The sequence below is a fragment of the Sinocyclocheilus rhinocerous genome, unplaced genomic scaffold (assembly GCF_001515625.1).
Source record: "Sinocyclocheilus rhinocerous isolate Xijiao unplaced genomic scaffold, SAMN03320098_v1.1 scaffold1965, whole genome shotgun sequence".
Lineage (NCBI taxonomy): Eukaryota > Metazoa > Chordata > Actinopteri > Cypriniformes > Cyprinidae > Sinocyclocheilus > Sinocyclocheilus rhinocerous.
This window is the reverse complement of record NW_015625577.1, coordinates 1,317,098-1,333,215: the sequence shown is the minus strand read 5'-3', so window position 1 is coordinate 1,333,215 and position 16,118 is coordinate 1,317,098. Positions and strand designations below refer to the sequence as shown.

Below are 16,118 nucleotides of genomic sequence, written 5' to 3'. Positions count from 1 at the left end.
TGTCCTGTCTAATTTTATTTTTTTAGAGAAAAATTATGATTGTCATACATTTTTAACAAATTATTTAGGCCTACAGAAGACACCATGAAAATGTCATTAAGCAAAACAATAGTTCATAGACCAAAACAAATCTTGTTAGACATATTTACAACAAGATTTGTTGTTCTTAAAACATCATAAAATTTAGTATGCTCACATTTTGTTTTATATATTTTAATAAGTACAAGTCAGAATAAGTATGTTGTTTCATTTGTACATAAAAATGTCTGTCGCGCTGAATGACGATGGAACATTATTTCACCCATATTTTATTTTTCATAAGTTATTTGAAACATTAAAGTAGACACTTTACTTGCATTTAATAGGCTGTTTTGTTTTGTTTTAAATCACTTTTTAAATTTGAATTGATGCAGACAATAATAATATAAATGTAGCATAAAATTAACAAAGAATAATAAAGACATTAATAAAAAATAATAAATGGACTACATAACAATAAATTGACTCTACATGAGGGAAAAACAGGCCAACATAAAATAATATTCCATGGAAAGGTTCTTAGTTTTTGGCTACTGTATATATGATTAACGATTAAATGCTTTAAATATTTTATTGCTTGTGTTTAATAATCCTTCAGTCAACGACAGCTTACTCCAGTTCTGGCACAGATTTGGTTTATTTGTAATAAGTGTACTATGCACTTTACTGACCCAATTTTACAGCACACTGAGTCAGACTGACAAAGAATATCAGCTGTTATATCGTAGCATATCATAATTTCAGTCACTTTAATTGGTCTAAATAGACATATGATGGTATCTTCAATGGTTTTACAAGGAAATGGTTCACAAGTGCTCTCTGACTGATGAAGCACTCTGGAATGAAATTAAATAAAACTTTCAACAAAGCTACAGCTTGTAGAAAAGAGTTTAGACCGGTCAAATCAATTATCAGATGCTTATTTCAACATAGCAAGAACAAGGAGAGGTTTTTGCGCCCCCGCAATTGACCGAGTATAATGAATCGGACTATTGACCGAGTCTGCTTTGTAGATTAACCACTTCTCCAACACATTTTTAGCTTTATGTAGGAGTAGATGTGTTATTGAAAACTGATCAAACATCTTTGTCATGCAGAACTGAGTGCTTTGCCAGATTTAGCTCAATATTCAGAGCCAAACCTGCCATTGCCAAGTCTCTCATCATCTCTATACTGGAGCCAAAGATGAATGTCTGACAGCTCTCAAAATAAATGTATGCAAAAGTGGAGGAGAGAACAAACCTTGCTCACCACTCGCCAAAGAATGCACATTCCACATGCTCTCTCTCTCTCTCTCTCTCTCTCTCATCTAAAGGGACAATGGGAAAAGGTTGCAGTAATGGCCTGGGCTTATTAAGCCTACTATTAATTCCACTATTAATACAATTTTGAAAAATAATATTACTATGACAATTATAACAAATAATTTTCAAAAAAAAATTCAGATATTGATTTCTAATGGTATAATGGCTGTCAGGATTATCACAATCGACATGAAATCAAAACTGAGGCTCTAATTAGCTTAGTTCCACTTGTATTATTTTAAAAATATAAAATAGTATTATTAAAAAAGAGACAAATTAAACATAAATAATTGAATAAATAAATGATACACAAGGGGGATAATAGCAAAAGAATACATTAATAAATTTTATATTAATTCATATTAAATAAATAAATCAGATAAAGGTAAATGAACTAATTAATAAGTAAATAAAATAAATTAATTAAATATAACAACAACAATAATAATGATAATAATAATAATGCACAAGGGGGATAAAAAGATAAATTAAAGACAAATAAATAATGTAATAATTTAATATAAATTATAAATAATGTAATAATTTAATATAAATTAAACCTAAATAAATTCATATGTAAATGAAAAATAGAAAACAAAAGTTAAAGATAAATTAAAGACAAATAATTTAACAAGTAAATTAAGGATACACAAGGGGATGACTGGAAAAGATTAAAAAAAAGATAAAAATAAATGTATATTTATTTTGTGTATAAATAAATGTAACTAACAAACAAACAAATAAATATGCATATTTATTCAACATACATATACAACCTGTTTCAGCACGTTTGAACTCAATGGCACAGTAGATGGTTTTTTGGATGTTATACAGACAGCACTACTTCACAGTCATCTTGGTACTTCATTTGTGTATTTTTCCACTAGCTGAGGCAGAAGCCAGAAGCAACTGCCAAGAAAACGTAACTGTATTTGTACACCTTCATGAATTAGCTACATTTTGATAGAAACAAAAATAAACAGTTTTGTGGCTTCCACAATCAGGTCAGATGAGGATAAGCCAAAAGAGAGGCTTTTCAGGATGACAGCTGATTCCTAATAAAACGTCCTGGCTGAGAAACTCCGACCCGGGATGCTGACTCCACAATTTAGGCATACAGAGAGCGAAGATATCAACACAGCCAGTGGAAAGAAAAGTTATCGGCATAATATTTACTCTGTGGGTTTCTGGGAAGGGCCGCTGAATGTGGGCAGGAGCCAGATAAAACCAGCAGGTGCTTACGATTCGCTCCAGCAGGGAGAGACGGCAGACAACGAAACGTTTCTGCTGTCTCTTCTGAATCTCCCATTGAAAAGGTCAAAGCAGCATCACATTTATGAGTTTTCTCTGCATTGAAGAAACTGTTCCTTTGTTTAAGCGTAACTTTATATGGTAACAGCGACTGGATTGTGTGCAAAATTAGCTAAATGTTGTTGTAATCTGTCTTTCTTGTGGCCTTGATCGCCGCTGCCTTTGGTTTAAGAGGCTCTTTTGCAAATGGCCTCTCAGGAGATTTGAACGATGCCTAAGCATTCTAGTCTATGATCCTGAAACAAAAGTGTTGAAATGCAGACCATAATGCAATCATACACAAATCCCTCATTCTATATGGGCTGCAGTGCTTTAGTCTTGGACGACAGACTCATGGAGAGTCATGGAGATTGATAATACAAAAATGGGAAATGCTGGCTGAAATCTAAATTGCAACTTCACTTTTATTAAACATGCTAAAATTTTGAAGAACGATACAACCAGCACTTCTGAGAACGAAAGAATCACTGGATTGCCAAATTTTGCAAGGTTAGTGATATTAATTCTTAGAAAAAAATGTGGTGATATAAGTTATGTCTTTTTTTTTCAGTCTATAAAATTGTCTGCTATTTTTCTGCTTTAGGATCCTGACATACTATTATTTGAAGCATTTGTTTTTCACACAAGTCTACTATTGTGGTATAATCTATTTTAGATAGAACAATCTATTTATCTAAAACAGATTACACCACAATAATCATAAAAACAATAAATAAAAATACCTGTAATTTGTTGCGATTCATGTTTAAGGTGGTTGTTAGAAAAAGTTATTATTTGAACCAGCCTTTTTGCTGAAAATCGAAAAGCACAATGTTTTTTTTTAAATAAAAAATAATACTTTCATTCAGCAAAGTTGCATTAAACTGGTCAAAAGTGACAGTAAAGGCATTTTTAACACTGAAAAAAATCAATCATCCTGAAAAAATGTATCATGGTTTCCATAAAAAAAATTTAGCAGCACAATTGTTTTCAATATTGATAAGAAATGTTTCTTGAGCAGCAAATCAGCATATTAGAAAGATGCTGAAGGATCATGTGACACTGAAGAGAATAATGATGCTAAAAATTCAGCTTTGCCATCACAGGAATAATTTACATTTTAAAATATATTACAAAAGAAAACAGTTACTTTAAATTGTAATAATAGCTATTTTATAATAGTGCTGTTTTTAACTGTATTTATTACCAAATAAACACAGCCTTGCTGAGTATAAGAGACTTCTTTCAAAAACATTTAAAAATCTTACTGACCCCAAACTTTTGAATATTACTATAAACAGTCATTTTCAGTTTGTCCAAAGCTTTCAACAATAAACCTTCTTTTGAAGGACAAAACTAAAAGGTGGAGCTCTATCTGCCAGAATATCCTTCATGGTTGAACTTTTAATAGAGGCTCAAGTAAGACTGAAATATACCCCTCTTGGGAGCCACACTGAGCTCTCCACCGTCATGCCTCAAAGAGCTCCTCATTGTTTGGCATGTGTATAAACAGTCAGGCCAGAGCGTGCACATGACTGCCACCTACACAGCACATCACATCTCTGAAATACATATATGGAAATGAACGTGATAAGCATGCCAACAATGCCTCAACATTTCATCACAATACCCATGGCAGCCCGATCATCATGTGCCCAAATAAACAAAGAACCTTCAAATATACAAGCTGTTAAAGATTTCGATCTAATAACAGCAGAGTTTTAATTACTGTCCAATAAAACAAATAGATGGACCACCATAAAGCACTCTAAGAGAAAAATAAAGCTAGAAAATATGAAAAGTGATTACTAGTGTTTTCCACTAAGGCACCACGTTGCACTGACTGGCATCTAGTGGTCAAACACTGTCAAGCGTCTCCACTTTGAATACATCGCCAGAGATTTAGAAGTCTATAGAAGTTAATAGCATTTTCTAAAAGTGTTCAGCACATCTGCCAGTAAATTCACACTTAAACAAACGCAAAAATAAAATGCTGAGAGTAGACTAGTGGAAGACTGATTATGCAAAACTCCCCATTCAATATAATGAAACTTTTGTCTATACATATACATCCACCTATCTATCTAGCCTATCTATCTATATATATATATATATATATATATATATATACACACACACACACACGCCCCTACTGAAACACGTTGTTAAATGTGTTTCAAATTATATTATAAACGTAAAAAGTGCTACGTTAATTGGCTAAAACAACATTTTGATGTGTTGCTACCTTGCTGTAGCCTAATCGTTTTACCGTTTAAATTTCGCTGCAAAATCTACAATAGACTGAAAAATAGGCTACTATGTGGCGCAGAAACAAATTTAACCCAGAAATTAATGAATTTCACAACTAATTGAAGTAGACAGACTTAAATAGTACTTTCGTGTAAACAATGTAGGCTACTCTAACAATCTTGATTATTTACAACATCGAAATATTTAGGCTACATTTAGTAGGCTAAAAAGTGTGACAACTAGCCTCAGTCTTTCCTATTGTATTATTCCAAACCCCTAAAGATAATGCAAAGATTAAGCAATTTAAAGCTTCAACAACGATGCTCAATAATCTCAAGACAATAAATAAATGCAAACTTTTTCTTCTCACGTTGTGCACGTCATCATATCACTGTCAGCGTACGCTGTAATGCAGAGCGCGTGAACTTTACTTCAGTGTCACTAACCTGCAAGTCGTCTCTCTCTGACACTTTTCCACAATAAATCCCAAGCTTTGGACGTGGATTCTCTGAGCTGCTCGCTGAACGATCGTCTGAGTGTCAGTGTGAGAGACTTTCGTTTCGCTGTCATCGTCAATCCGCGCTCATAATAATCAATCAGTGGCTCCCGTTATTTCTCAAAGATACAGAGACTCCTCGTCCTCTTCTTCACCTGCCCCGCAGCCACAGACCGCAACGGGAAACTTTTCCGAAAAATAAATGCATATCAAAAACAATAATGTGGTAATAATCTCCCAAATAATCCAGTTTAGGACACGCGTTGGTACAAGACGCGCAGCCGCTGTCTGGAGCCGCCGTGTTTCAGAGCAGATGTGGGTTTGTTTGAAGTTTCTCCTTCTGCTCGTAACGTAAGATCACTCTCTCTCTCTCTTTCTCTCCCTCTCTCAAACACACACACACTCTCTCTCTCTCTCGTTCATCACTCTCACTACTGGAGGACTTCATTTCAAGCCTCAAATCACGCACTCCATATTAATTCCTCCTCATTCTGTTAAATTTTTCCAGCTAAATAAATAAATGCTACATTTGTTATTTGTTAAAAAATGCATATATAAATATATAATATTAAAAACACTAAAAATGTATACATAAATATAGCCTACAATAAAAAATAATAATAATTAAAACAATTTAAAATATATATAAATATATAATATAAAATGTATTTGTGGAAATGTGTATTTTAAATATAAATATAGCAACAAATATGCATTTGTGAACAATATGCATTACATTTTAAAATACTAATAAATACAAAATAAAAATACAAACAATAACAATATATGCCTTACACATAGGCCTACTTCTAAAATAAAACTCCTTTCTCAAGGCAAAAAGCACAAAACTCTGCTCACATACTCCAGTCTGTGAACAAAAGCAATACAATATAATATAAATTATACAATATAATATAAATTATACAATATAATATAAATTATACAATATAATATAAATTATACAATATAATATAAATTATTCAATATATATAATATAATATAATATAATATAAAAAAGTAAATTAAAGTGTGGGACAAAAAGGTATATAGAAAAAAATGGTCATGCTGAGGAAAGATAGACATACCATGAACACTGACGGCTCATTTAATTATGGGCCTCTATGGTTTCCATTTTGCACTCAGCATGGCATTATCATCATAACAGAGAGGAGATTGCTTTTTGTGACGGGTTTTCTGTCTGTAATGTCAAAAGTTGATCCAAGCTGAGATGGGGAAAAAGTAGGTGATGGCAAAAAGCGAGTCTAATGGAGACATGAATACTTTCATATAAACGACTACTGCATGCACTGAAACTCTTAACTGATTCGTATCAGAATCTATTCAACCTGAATTGAGGATTTGTTATTAAAAGAAAGAAGTTTAGCTTTGCATTAACATAAAGCAGTGCATTGTTTGTTGTCTTCAGAGATCAGAGGGAACAGTGTTACGCAGCCAGTCATGTGTCTAGGTGGGAAACAGGTTTGAGTGTGGCCTTTATCAAGGTGAGTGTTAATGCGCCTGAGCTTTATTCACTAATGGAGTCATCTGATGGGAAAAACCTCCCGGGAGAACATGAGGGTCATCTGCTGTGCCTCAGTTTACGTGTCAAAGGTCAGGGCTAAACATTTCCCCTCTTGCGGGATCTGCAATGGAATGCCTGGCTTGGCGATATGACCGTCTGACCACCTAAAGAAAAGACTAGGAATTGGAGGTTGACTGATATAGAATTTTAGAAAAAGCCAGTGTATTATGTGTGTGCGTATTATATATATATATTTTACACTTCATATATACCTTTATATACCTTTTATGTACCTTTTACACTTTATCACTTTAATTTTATATTTTTTTAGAAATAATTTTACACTAGAGTTCTAAAGTACATATGATAAAAATAAATACATGATCAACATTATATTATACAATCTACTATATATATATTTATGTATTTTAGAATTTTAGAATGTATTTTAGAACTCTATATAGTGTAAAATTATTTTTATTTTTTATTATTTAGACACATTTTATTTATTTTAATCAGGCACACACTAAAAATGACATACAAATGATATAATTATAATATCAATCATGTATTTATTTTAATCATATGTATTTTAGAACTCCATATAGTGTAAAATTATTTTTAAATAAATTGTATTTATTTTTGATTTTTTTATTTAGACGTATTTTATTTATTTTAATAAGGACCTTGATTTTGCTATTGGCCAAATTAAATGATAAAATGTCTTTTTCCACTTTATTCTTATTTTTATTTTTTTTAGATAGACAGAGATAGGTAGACCTCTATTAAAATACACAAATACAGAATAGTGTTTTTTTTTTTACCTCAATGTCTAGCCTGAAGAGGTTTAAAAAATCTCAAGATAACAAAATGAAGACCACCTAAATGATGACCTACAGCTTTCTATTCTCAGATTCATTTGTCTAACACGCAGACTGCTGGACGTTTAATAATGCAAAGTCAGGTCGTGTCTGTCCACCTCAGCAACTGTCTCACTCCATCACTGCTCCAGCTAGCTGTTCTGAGCCCTTGATCTCCTGTCTGTCAGCAGCTGATCTCTTCGAGAGACCCATCACTTTAAACTTCAGCACAGGCTTTCCATTATAAAACCAGCCCACGGAGCAAAATACCAAACCAGCGGTCAGCACAACCTTGATGACTCTCGGCCTCGCTGTCAAAACAGTAGATGCTGAACGTGTCAGCTGCTGTCACGTCGCATTTCAAGCAGTCTACAATGAAATAACCAGAACGCATTAAATCATAACTTACACTATATACAACCTGATACGTTCATAACCATTCCAAATGTCTCATTAAATAAACTGATCTTAGAGATTAAACCCGAAATGGATATTGTGAAAGAAATGAGCCAGCCCAGATGTGGATCTACAAGTGCTTATATGAAGTAACTGAATAATTAGTTTCACAGAATTACAGCACAAGCCCTCAATGTTTTCCAGGGAGAATATGAATGTCATACAGATGGTTGAGCTCGAGCATCAAGAAAACTCAGTGGACTTCTGCCAGGCAGCACTTTTGCACAGTAGCCAAGCTGGTGTCTCTGCATTCTCACCAGCGTCGAAGTACGCAATTGAAACCACATGGATGTTAAAATGCCGAAATTCCTCGTTTAAAAATATTTGAGCCTATTTAACGCAAGCCTTTAGTCGTTGTCTGGTCCTGCGCTCAGTAATGGGGGGCCGTGAGGTCCCAGGCCAGGCTCCAGGAATCCTCCAGGGGGATCACGCTTTCCCAGCCTAATGCATTCAAGGCGTGGAATTCTCCCCCAACCACTCTTTTGCTCCCACTCACACATATGGGCCCATCTTATGCATGCACTATAAATTTCCTGAGCAAATATTCCCAAGCCAGGGCTGCAGTTTTCCAGGGAAAATCACAAATGTAATGTATATGGGGCTTGAGGGGCAGGAAAGACCTTAAAGCAATAGTTCATTGTGATTCAAGTTCAAGTGAGTGTGATTCATTGTGTAAAACATCATTGTTTTTTGTAAATCACTGTTATACTAAATGTGTGAGTGACTGTGGTTATGTTCAGAATAGAATACTGGCATACTTCCTGTTTCTGCAAGTGTACAGTATGTGCAATGCATTCAACCATGGTGACGTCTAAACTAACTGCCACAATAATTTTTGCTTGTAACTTGTGACTGAACAAACACAAGAACTGAACAGAATGAGCAAAAAAAACAAGTGAATTAATACATATATCAATGAATAGTAAAAAGAATCGACAGCTACTATAATTTGTGCTACTAACTTGTGACTTAACAAACAGAACAACTGAACAGAATGAACAAACAACCAAGTGAACAAAAAGAAACAACTGAATGAACAAAAACCACATGGATGTTAAAATGCCGAAATTCCTCGTTTAAAAATATTTGAGCCTATTTAACGCAAGCCTTTAGTCGTTGTCTGGTCCTGCGCTCAGTAATGGGGTCATGCGGGTCAGGTTCCTAATCAAAGCCTTTGACAGTTTGTGACTGAACAAACAGAACAAATGAACAGAACAAACAAACAAGTGAACAAAGAGAAACAACTGAATGAACAAAAAACAACTGAATCGATGAATAGTAACATAATCAACAGCCACTATAATATTTGTTAACCATTTGTGTCTGAATGAAAAGAATGAATGAACTGAACAAACTACTGAATTAACGACTGAATCAACGAACAGTAACAGAATCAACAGTCACTAATACTGTATATTTGAGAGCCACTTATGCCTGAATGAACAGAATGAATAAAATGAATGAACAAACAAACAACTGAATCACACTTGATTCAATGAATCAATTAATAGTAACATAGGGAATGAAAAAACAATTAGTGAACCAAACAAAGAACTGAATCAACGTTTGAAAAAACACCCAAATGAATGAATAGTAACAGAATCAACAGCCACTGTATTTTTAAGCCACTTGTGATTATATGAACAGAGCATGACTCTATCTACTTAGCATAGTAAACTAATGTAAACCAGCACACAAAAGAGTCACACACACAGCACACATACAGACGTCATAAAGGGGCCAGTGGGGGTCTGTGAATGCTATTGTTTCAAACTGCAGTATGACAACGCATGTAATGCTGTCAAGTCAGAATCTGCTAGGACTCAACCAACCACAAAAGTCCATGGGAAAACATTTACAGTCACACACACCACCTGGCTTCTATTAGCAGAGAGGGGATTATAACACACACACACACACACACACTCTCTCTCTCTCTGTGCCCTCTTACCCAATTTGCATGTACGCAGGCTGTGATTTGTGCACTGGAACACACTGTATGTGCAAAGTCCCATTTTAATGGAAATGACTCAAGCTGTCTACTGGCTGAATGCAATGTAAGTGGTTACAATCTGATTACAGTCAACATTTGATTTGATTTGAATCGCATAAATCCAGTGACATTTGTACAATTTGTACAACTAAATACAAGATAAAACAACAAACAAGCAAATAAGATGTTCTTCTTCTTCTCATACCATCTTTGCAGGAAACTAAATCAGGTTGAGAAGTATCTCTTGGTAAAGCAAGCCAGATTTTAGGACTAACAAAACACAATAGGCAGCCAAATATCCTAAATATTAGCAAGCTGTTAACTAACAATGCAATTAATTAATAAGACAGTTTTATCATGAAAGAAAAAAAAGGTGATCCAGGCGAAATGTTCGGCACAATACCGCAGGAGCTCAACCGAGAGTTGAAGTCTGTTTATTCTCTCCTGTCTGTAGCCTGCTTGATTGCCCAGCCAAATTGTTTAATAAGCACTTAACCACAAGAAAGCCCCACTATCCCGCAGGGACACCGCGGTCTCACATAACTGTACAAGCACAAGCCTTAGGAGAGGAAGAGGTGTTTGGATAATGCTGCTCTACAATTTGGCCTTCAGAATTTTACATTAAACAAAGTTGCAACCCAAAACAGTGCCAAAAATTGTTTATAGTACAAAAAGTAACCAAAAGTGGAATGTACACTGCAATGGATTAAAACTAATCCACAAAGGCCAAACAATATGCAAAATGACCACTTCATCTATATTTTATGAGTGTATGGATATAAAAAGTATGATTTTAAGTGATTTCATTGCTAAATTACAGGACAGGTTGGTCACAGTTTGCAAGTAAGGCTCAAATACTGTTCAAATGTATATACTACCATGCAAAAGTTTGGAATTTATATTTTATTTATTGGTGGTTTTCTTTGAAAGAAATTGATATTTTGTTCAGCAAGGACACACTAAATTGATCAAAAATGACAATAAAGACATTCGCAATATTACAAAAGATTCCTATTTTAAATAAATACTGTTATTCAAATTTTGTTCATCAAAGAATTATGAGAAAAGACACTATAGTACATCAGTTTCCAACCTTCATGAAGCAGCACAACTGTTTTCAACATTTATAATAATAATTGTTTCTTTATGCAGCAAATCAGCATATTAGAATGATTTCTGAAGGATCATGTGACACTGAAGACTGGAGTAATGATGCTAAAAATTCAGCTTTGCCATTAGAGGGATAAATCACATTTTACAATACTGTACATTAAAATAGAAAACTCTGTTATTTTACTTAAAATTGTATTAATATTTTACAATATTACTGTTTTTACTGTATTTCTGATAAAATAAACACCTTGTTGAGAATAAGAATCTTCTTTCAAAAACATCTTACTGATCCCAAACCTTTGAATGGTGTTTATGCACATCATCACACATTTTAATTCTATGGAAATATTGCTTCCGTTCTTGGATAATTACTCTGCATTACTCTTCCTCACAGTATTTAAGGCAGGTTTTTAACTCGGACAAGAATTTATTGCCCAAACACACACAGTTCCATCAGCCTTGTGATTGGATTGATGCCTCCTTTACTTCATTTTAACTTACAAAAAAAAAAGAATATGTTCCAGCTGCTTTAATTGTTCTTGAGCATTTATACATCCTGGGATTTGCAGAGCACTGAATGTAATTGGTGGGGATTGCAGAGGTGACAATTCTTGCACAATGGGGCCTGATCCAAATTAGTGGCCGTTCAGTCCCTCTACGACAGCTCCTATTGAGAGAAAATCACACTCTGGCAAGCATGAGTTAATCAAATTATAGGGGAATTATTGAGAAAGGTTCCTTACCGCAAGAACCCGCGATGGTGCAGTAAGAAATTAAAATGTTACATTATGGAAATTGCTTTTTAAACACAAAGGCATGCCTGTAGGTAACCAAATAATCCATCAATCCTTACACAAAAATAATCAAAGGATTTATAAACCTATAAACGAAACTGAGACCAAAAAGCAATTCCAGCATTATAGAATTCCAAAGTGCCAGTGCCAACAATGGAAGTCCACAGGAAGCCACAAGCCATTTTCCATCTTTCCACATGTGGAATAGCCTATTTCATGCTCTCCCTGTGACAGCACAGCCTGCCAGGCCACATGACGACCTGCCTGTAAATTTAACTCATGATGTCATTGATTTGGGCCACGCAGGAGCAGGGGGAGGCTAAAAAAATCACATAATAACATAATCGCATGAACCAGTCCTCATGTGAAGAGAATGACTGTGCTTAGTGACAGAAGTAAAAACTTTCAAATGAAAAACTATTCATTAGTGGCGCTTGCTAAGACAAGCATCTTCTACTATAGCGCACGCTTAGGGTTTTTAAACTTTGGTATGTAAATAGTCCTGCACTGGTTATGCTACAGACATGAATAATACAACAAATTGTGTGGCTTGCTGAGTGGAGATGTGCTATTGCTTTTCTAAGCAATGGGTCTTATAGGGACAGTTCACCCAAAAATTAAAAATTCTCATTTACACACCCTCACATCATGTCAAACCTACGGTGCCCTAGTGGAGTACAACACAACGTAATCTCCACAGCACAACGAAATCTCCACAACACAAACCAAATCAGCAAAACACAATGGAAACAAGCCACAACACACAAAATTAGCACAACACAACGGAAACAAGATATAACACAACAAAATTTGCACAACACAATGGAAACAAGCCGCAACACAACAAAATTTTAGCACAACACAACGAAACTAGGCTGATGATACACGAGGCAACTTTTTTAACAATGTTGCTGTCAACGGGCAACCAGGTGAGACACAGGGCCCACAACTGATCTTATGTATCCAGATAGAAATTTGTTACCCATTCTCAGTGGTAAAGTGCTCAAACAACATTGTTCAAAAAAAGTTGCCCTGCAAAATTGCTCAAAAAGTTGCCCCGTGGGCCGTGTATCATCAGTCTTAGTCCTATGCGTTGTGTTGTGGCAATTTCTCTCTGTTGTGCACTACTGGGCAACCGTACAAACCCATAAGATTTTGGATATTCTTCGAAACACAAATTAATATGTTTTTAAAGAAACCTGAGAGGTTTCTGCCATACAGGCAAAATTAATCCATATGAATTGAACGGTTTAATCCAAGTCTTTTGAAGAGTCACAATTGCTTTATATGATGAACAGATTTGATTTAGACTCAGGTTTCATTCTAAATACCTTAATTTGTCTTTTGAAAATGAAACAAAGTCTTATGGGTTTGGAACGACATGAGGGTAAGTTATGACAGAATTTTTATTTTTGGGTGAACTATCCCTTTATAATTGCTACAGATAATAATACAGGAAGGATACAAGTCATATACTATAAAGACCACAATATGATGTGATGGACCAGTATGCAACCACACAGAACACCCTAGCAACCACCTAGAACAACTTAGCAACAGAATAGCAATGTGCTAACAACCATTCTGGGTTCGCAGCCATGATTACAGGGTTCACACTTTCTGACCTTCCAGTTTCTTGATGCCTACATAAAGATTTTTTTTTATTATTTTACAGAAATCGCACTTAAAAAGTCTAAATCCTAGCTGAAGACATAGGCTATTTTAGAAGGGGGAAAAAATCACTTTTTAGAAGATATTCACTTTTCCATAACCTCTTTAAATTTTATTTCCACTGCCAGTCCGGGAAACAACACTTTTAAAATGCCCTGATGTTTCCAGGATTTCTAAAAGATCTTAGAGACACAATGGCAACCACCCAAAATATCTTCACATCTTCAAATCCACTCAGATTTTCTGCAGAAAAATGAGAAGGTTTGTCTCATTTCAGTCATACTGACCAAATGGAGGTGTCATGGAAGATTTTTGGGTTACTGAAGTTGAAATGCTATTACACAAATTTTTTTTTTTTTTTTTTTTTTTTTTTGCAATTTGTGAAGGATACCGAGTCTGTATGTTCCCTCTTGTCTCTTTAACTGCGCTTCCAGAGGTCTGTTCCCATAAGGCAAGCTCAACGCTGTGAACAGAGAAGAAAAGCTAAGCCTTCTGGCTGCCACTTAAATAACCACATTACCTCTGTGTGCCACCAAGAAGTATTAGTCTAGTTCAAACAACAATCTATAAAACTATTACTGTCAAAGGTATCTCAGCCATCTTACAGTGAAAATAATGATCTAACAGTATTTATTTGTTTTGCTTCTATGTGTGATTGCAGCCAGCTACTCATTTCTTTTGACACGAGTATTTTGAAAGTTGTGGTGGAAACCAAGGTCATAATAATAACTTCTAGCGCTGAGTTGTTTTTACAGTTCCACCCTAATTTCAAGCACAATAGGTTCCAACAGTGGAAGCGGTGTGTGAAAATATACACCATACGATATAATATCATTTGTAAAAAGACCAACCAGTTTCCTTCAAGGACTTCACTCCCTTTCATCTCACAGTAAATCAGGCATAGCTCTCCTGGATTCTGTCTTGAAAGGGCCTCAAGTACAGAGGGCTCCTTAGAGACAGACTGAGACAGGCCAGCCAGACAGGACTCCATGGTGAGCAGCCGCAGCTGTTGGGGTCACCCTCGCTGGCCAGTAAGAGCCAGCTACCCTGGATGAGAAAAAAAGAGCCAGTCTAGAAAGCAGCTGGCTAGAGAGAATCATCAGGAACACATACAGGTGGTCTAGGAGGTTTACGTAATCACTGCTGGCAGATTTAGAATACAGTTGAAAAGGAACAAGAAAGGAAGAGGAAAAAGGAAAAGGAAGAAAATTAAGTGGAAAAGGGAGAGTATGGGAAAAAGTAAGGGAAACTAAGGAACAGAAAGGCAAAGAACAAGGAGAAGGGAAAATAAAAAAGGAAAGAAAATGAAGCAGAAAGAGGAAAAAGAAAAAGCATAAGAAAAAGGAAAATTGTAGCATGGAAATGCTGAGAATTATGGGACAGAAGGAGAGCTACAGGTGATTAATGTGCACTTAGTCTCCTGGGCATATCCGGACAATACAAATTGCATTAGCTAAATTAGCTTTGCGGGGTCAATATAACCAATGAAGTTGGAAATGAAATTGATCATTATGATGTGATTGATGCAGGATAAAACTAAAACAGAAACGCAAAATCAATGAGGCATATAAACAAAGCATACATCATACCCAAAGAGGCCGACTGATAATTTCCTTACAGTGACGGTTGAATTGATCATTTTTGTACGGAGTCTTTCTATTTACTTTAATGCAATGGCCCCTATTGTGAGACATTTTGTTCTCAGTAGAATCCGATTTGCAGTCAGTTTAATATAACATAAATCTGGCTCTAAACTGCAGTGGTTTTTGTTTTATCTGAAGAGACAAAATTGCTTTACAGCTTTATCTAATCAACTGAGGACAAATTCAGTCTGGATGGATGGATGGATCGATATGGATGGATGAACAAACAATAGAAAGAATGGGTCTCACTCACTAAGCATGCATACACACAAATTTGTGCGTGAAACCAGTTTACGAACATTCGCGAACAAATCATGTTTTGTTTTTCTAAATTTAAGAAAACTTAGACGAGAATTTAGACTTTGACGAGAGTAATTAAAGGCTGTAAAGGAAAGGTTGTGTGTAAAGCCCTTATATGGAGATGGTCTGGGCGTGTTTTATGCAAATGACTAACCTCGTGCATGTGGCCGCTTATTTAGAATAATCCAAATTCACTAACATTAGGGACGAGGATAAAAACAAATTCATGTGCAAATGCACATTGTGAATTAGGCGGAAAGTTTTCATGAGAAGTTGTGTGTATAAATACGAATAATCTACGCAATGATTAGTGAGTAGCCATGTTTCCTTTACAGATTTGCACAAAACTTTTGCGATGTCGATAAAAAAATTGCTAAATGATGGTAT

The 16,118-nt window shown here is 35.1% G+C and overlaps 1 protein-coding gene across 3 annotated transcripts in view; it reads right to left on the bottom strand.

Moving 5' to 3' along the window:
* stard13b (StAR related lipid transfer domain containing 13b) overlaps window positions 1–16,118 on the bottom strand; it is an 84,373-nt gene that overhangs the window by 34,261 nt on the left and 33,994 nt on the right. Inside the window, exon 1 of one of the 3 annotated variants that reach the window (XM_016568367.1) lies at window positions 5,330–5,766. The exons of the other annotated variants lie outside the window; for them this stretch is intronic. Within the exon in view, the coding sequence (XP_016423853.1) occupies window positions 5,330–5,453 (124 nt within the window). The 5' untranslated portion in view covers window positions 5,454–5,766. Of the gene's footprint in view, window positions 1–5,329; window positions 5,767–16,118 lie in introns of those variants that run through there. 3 annotated transcript variants of the gene reach the window in all.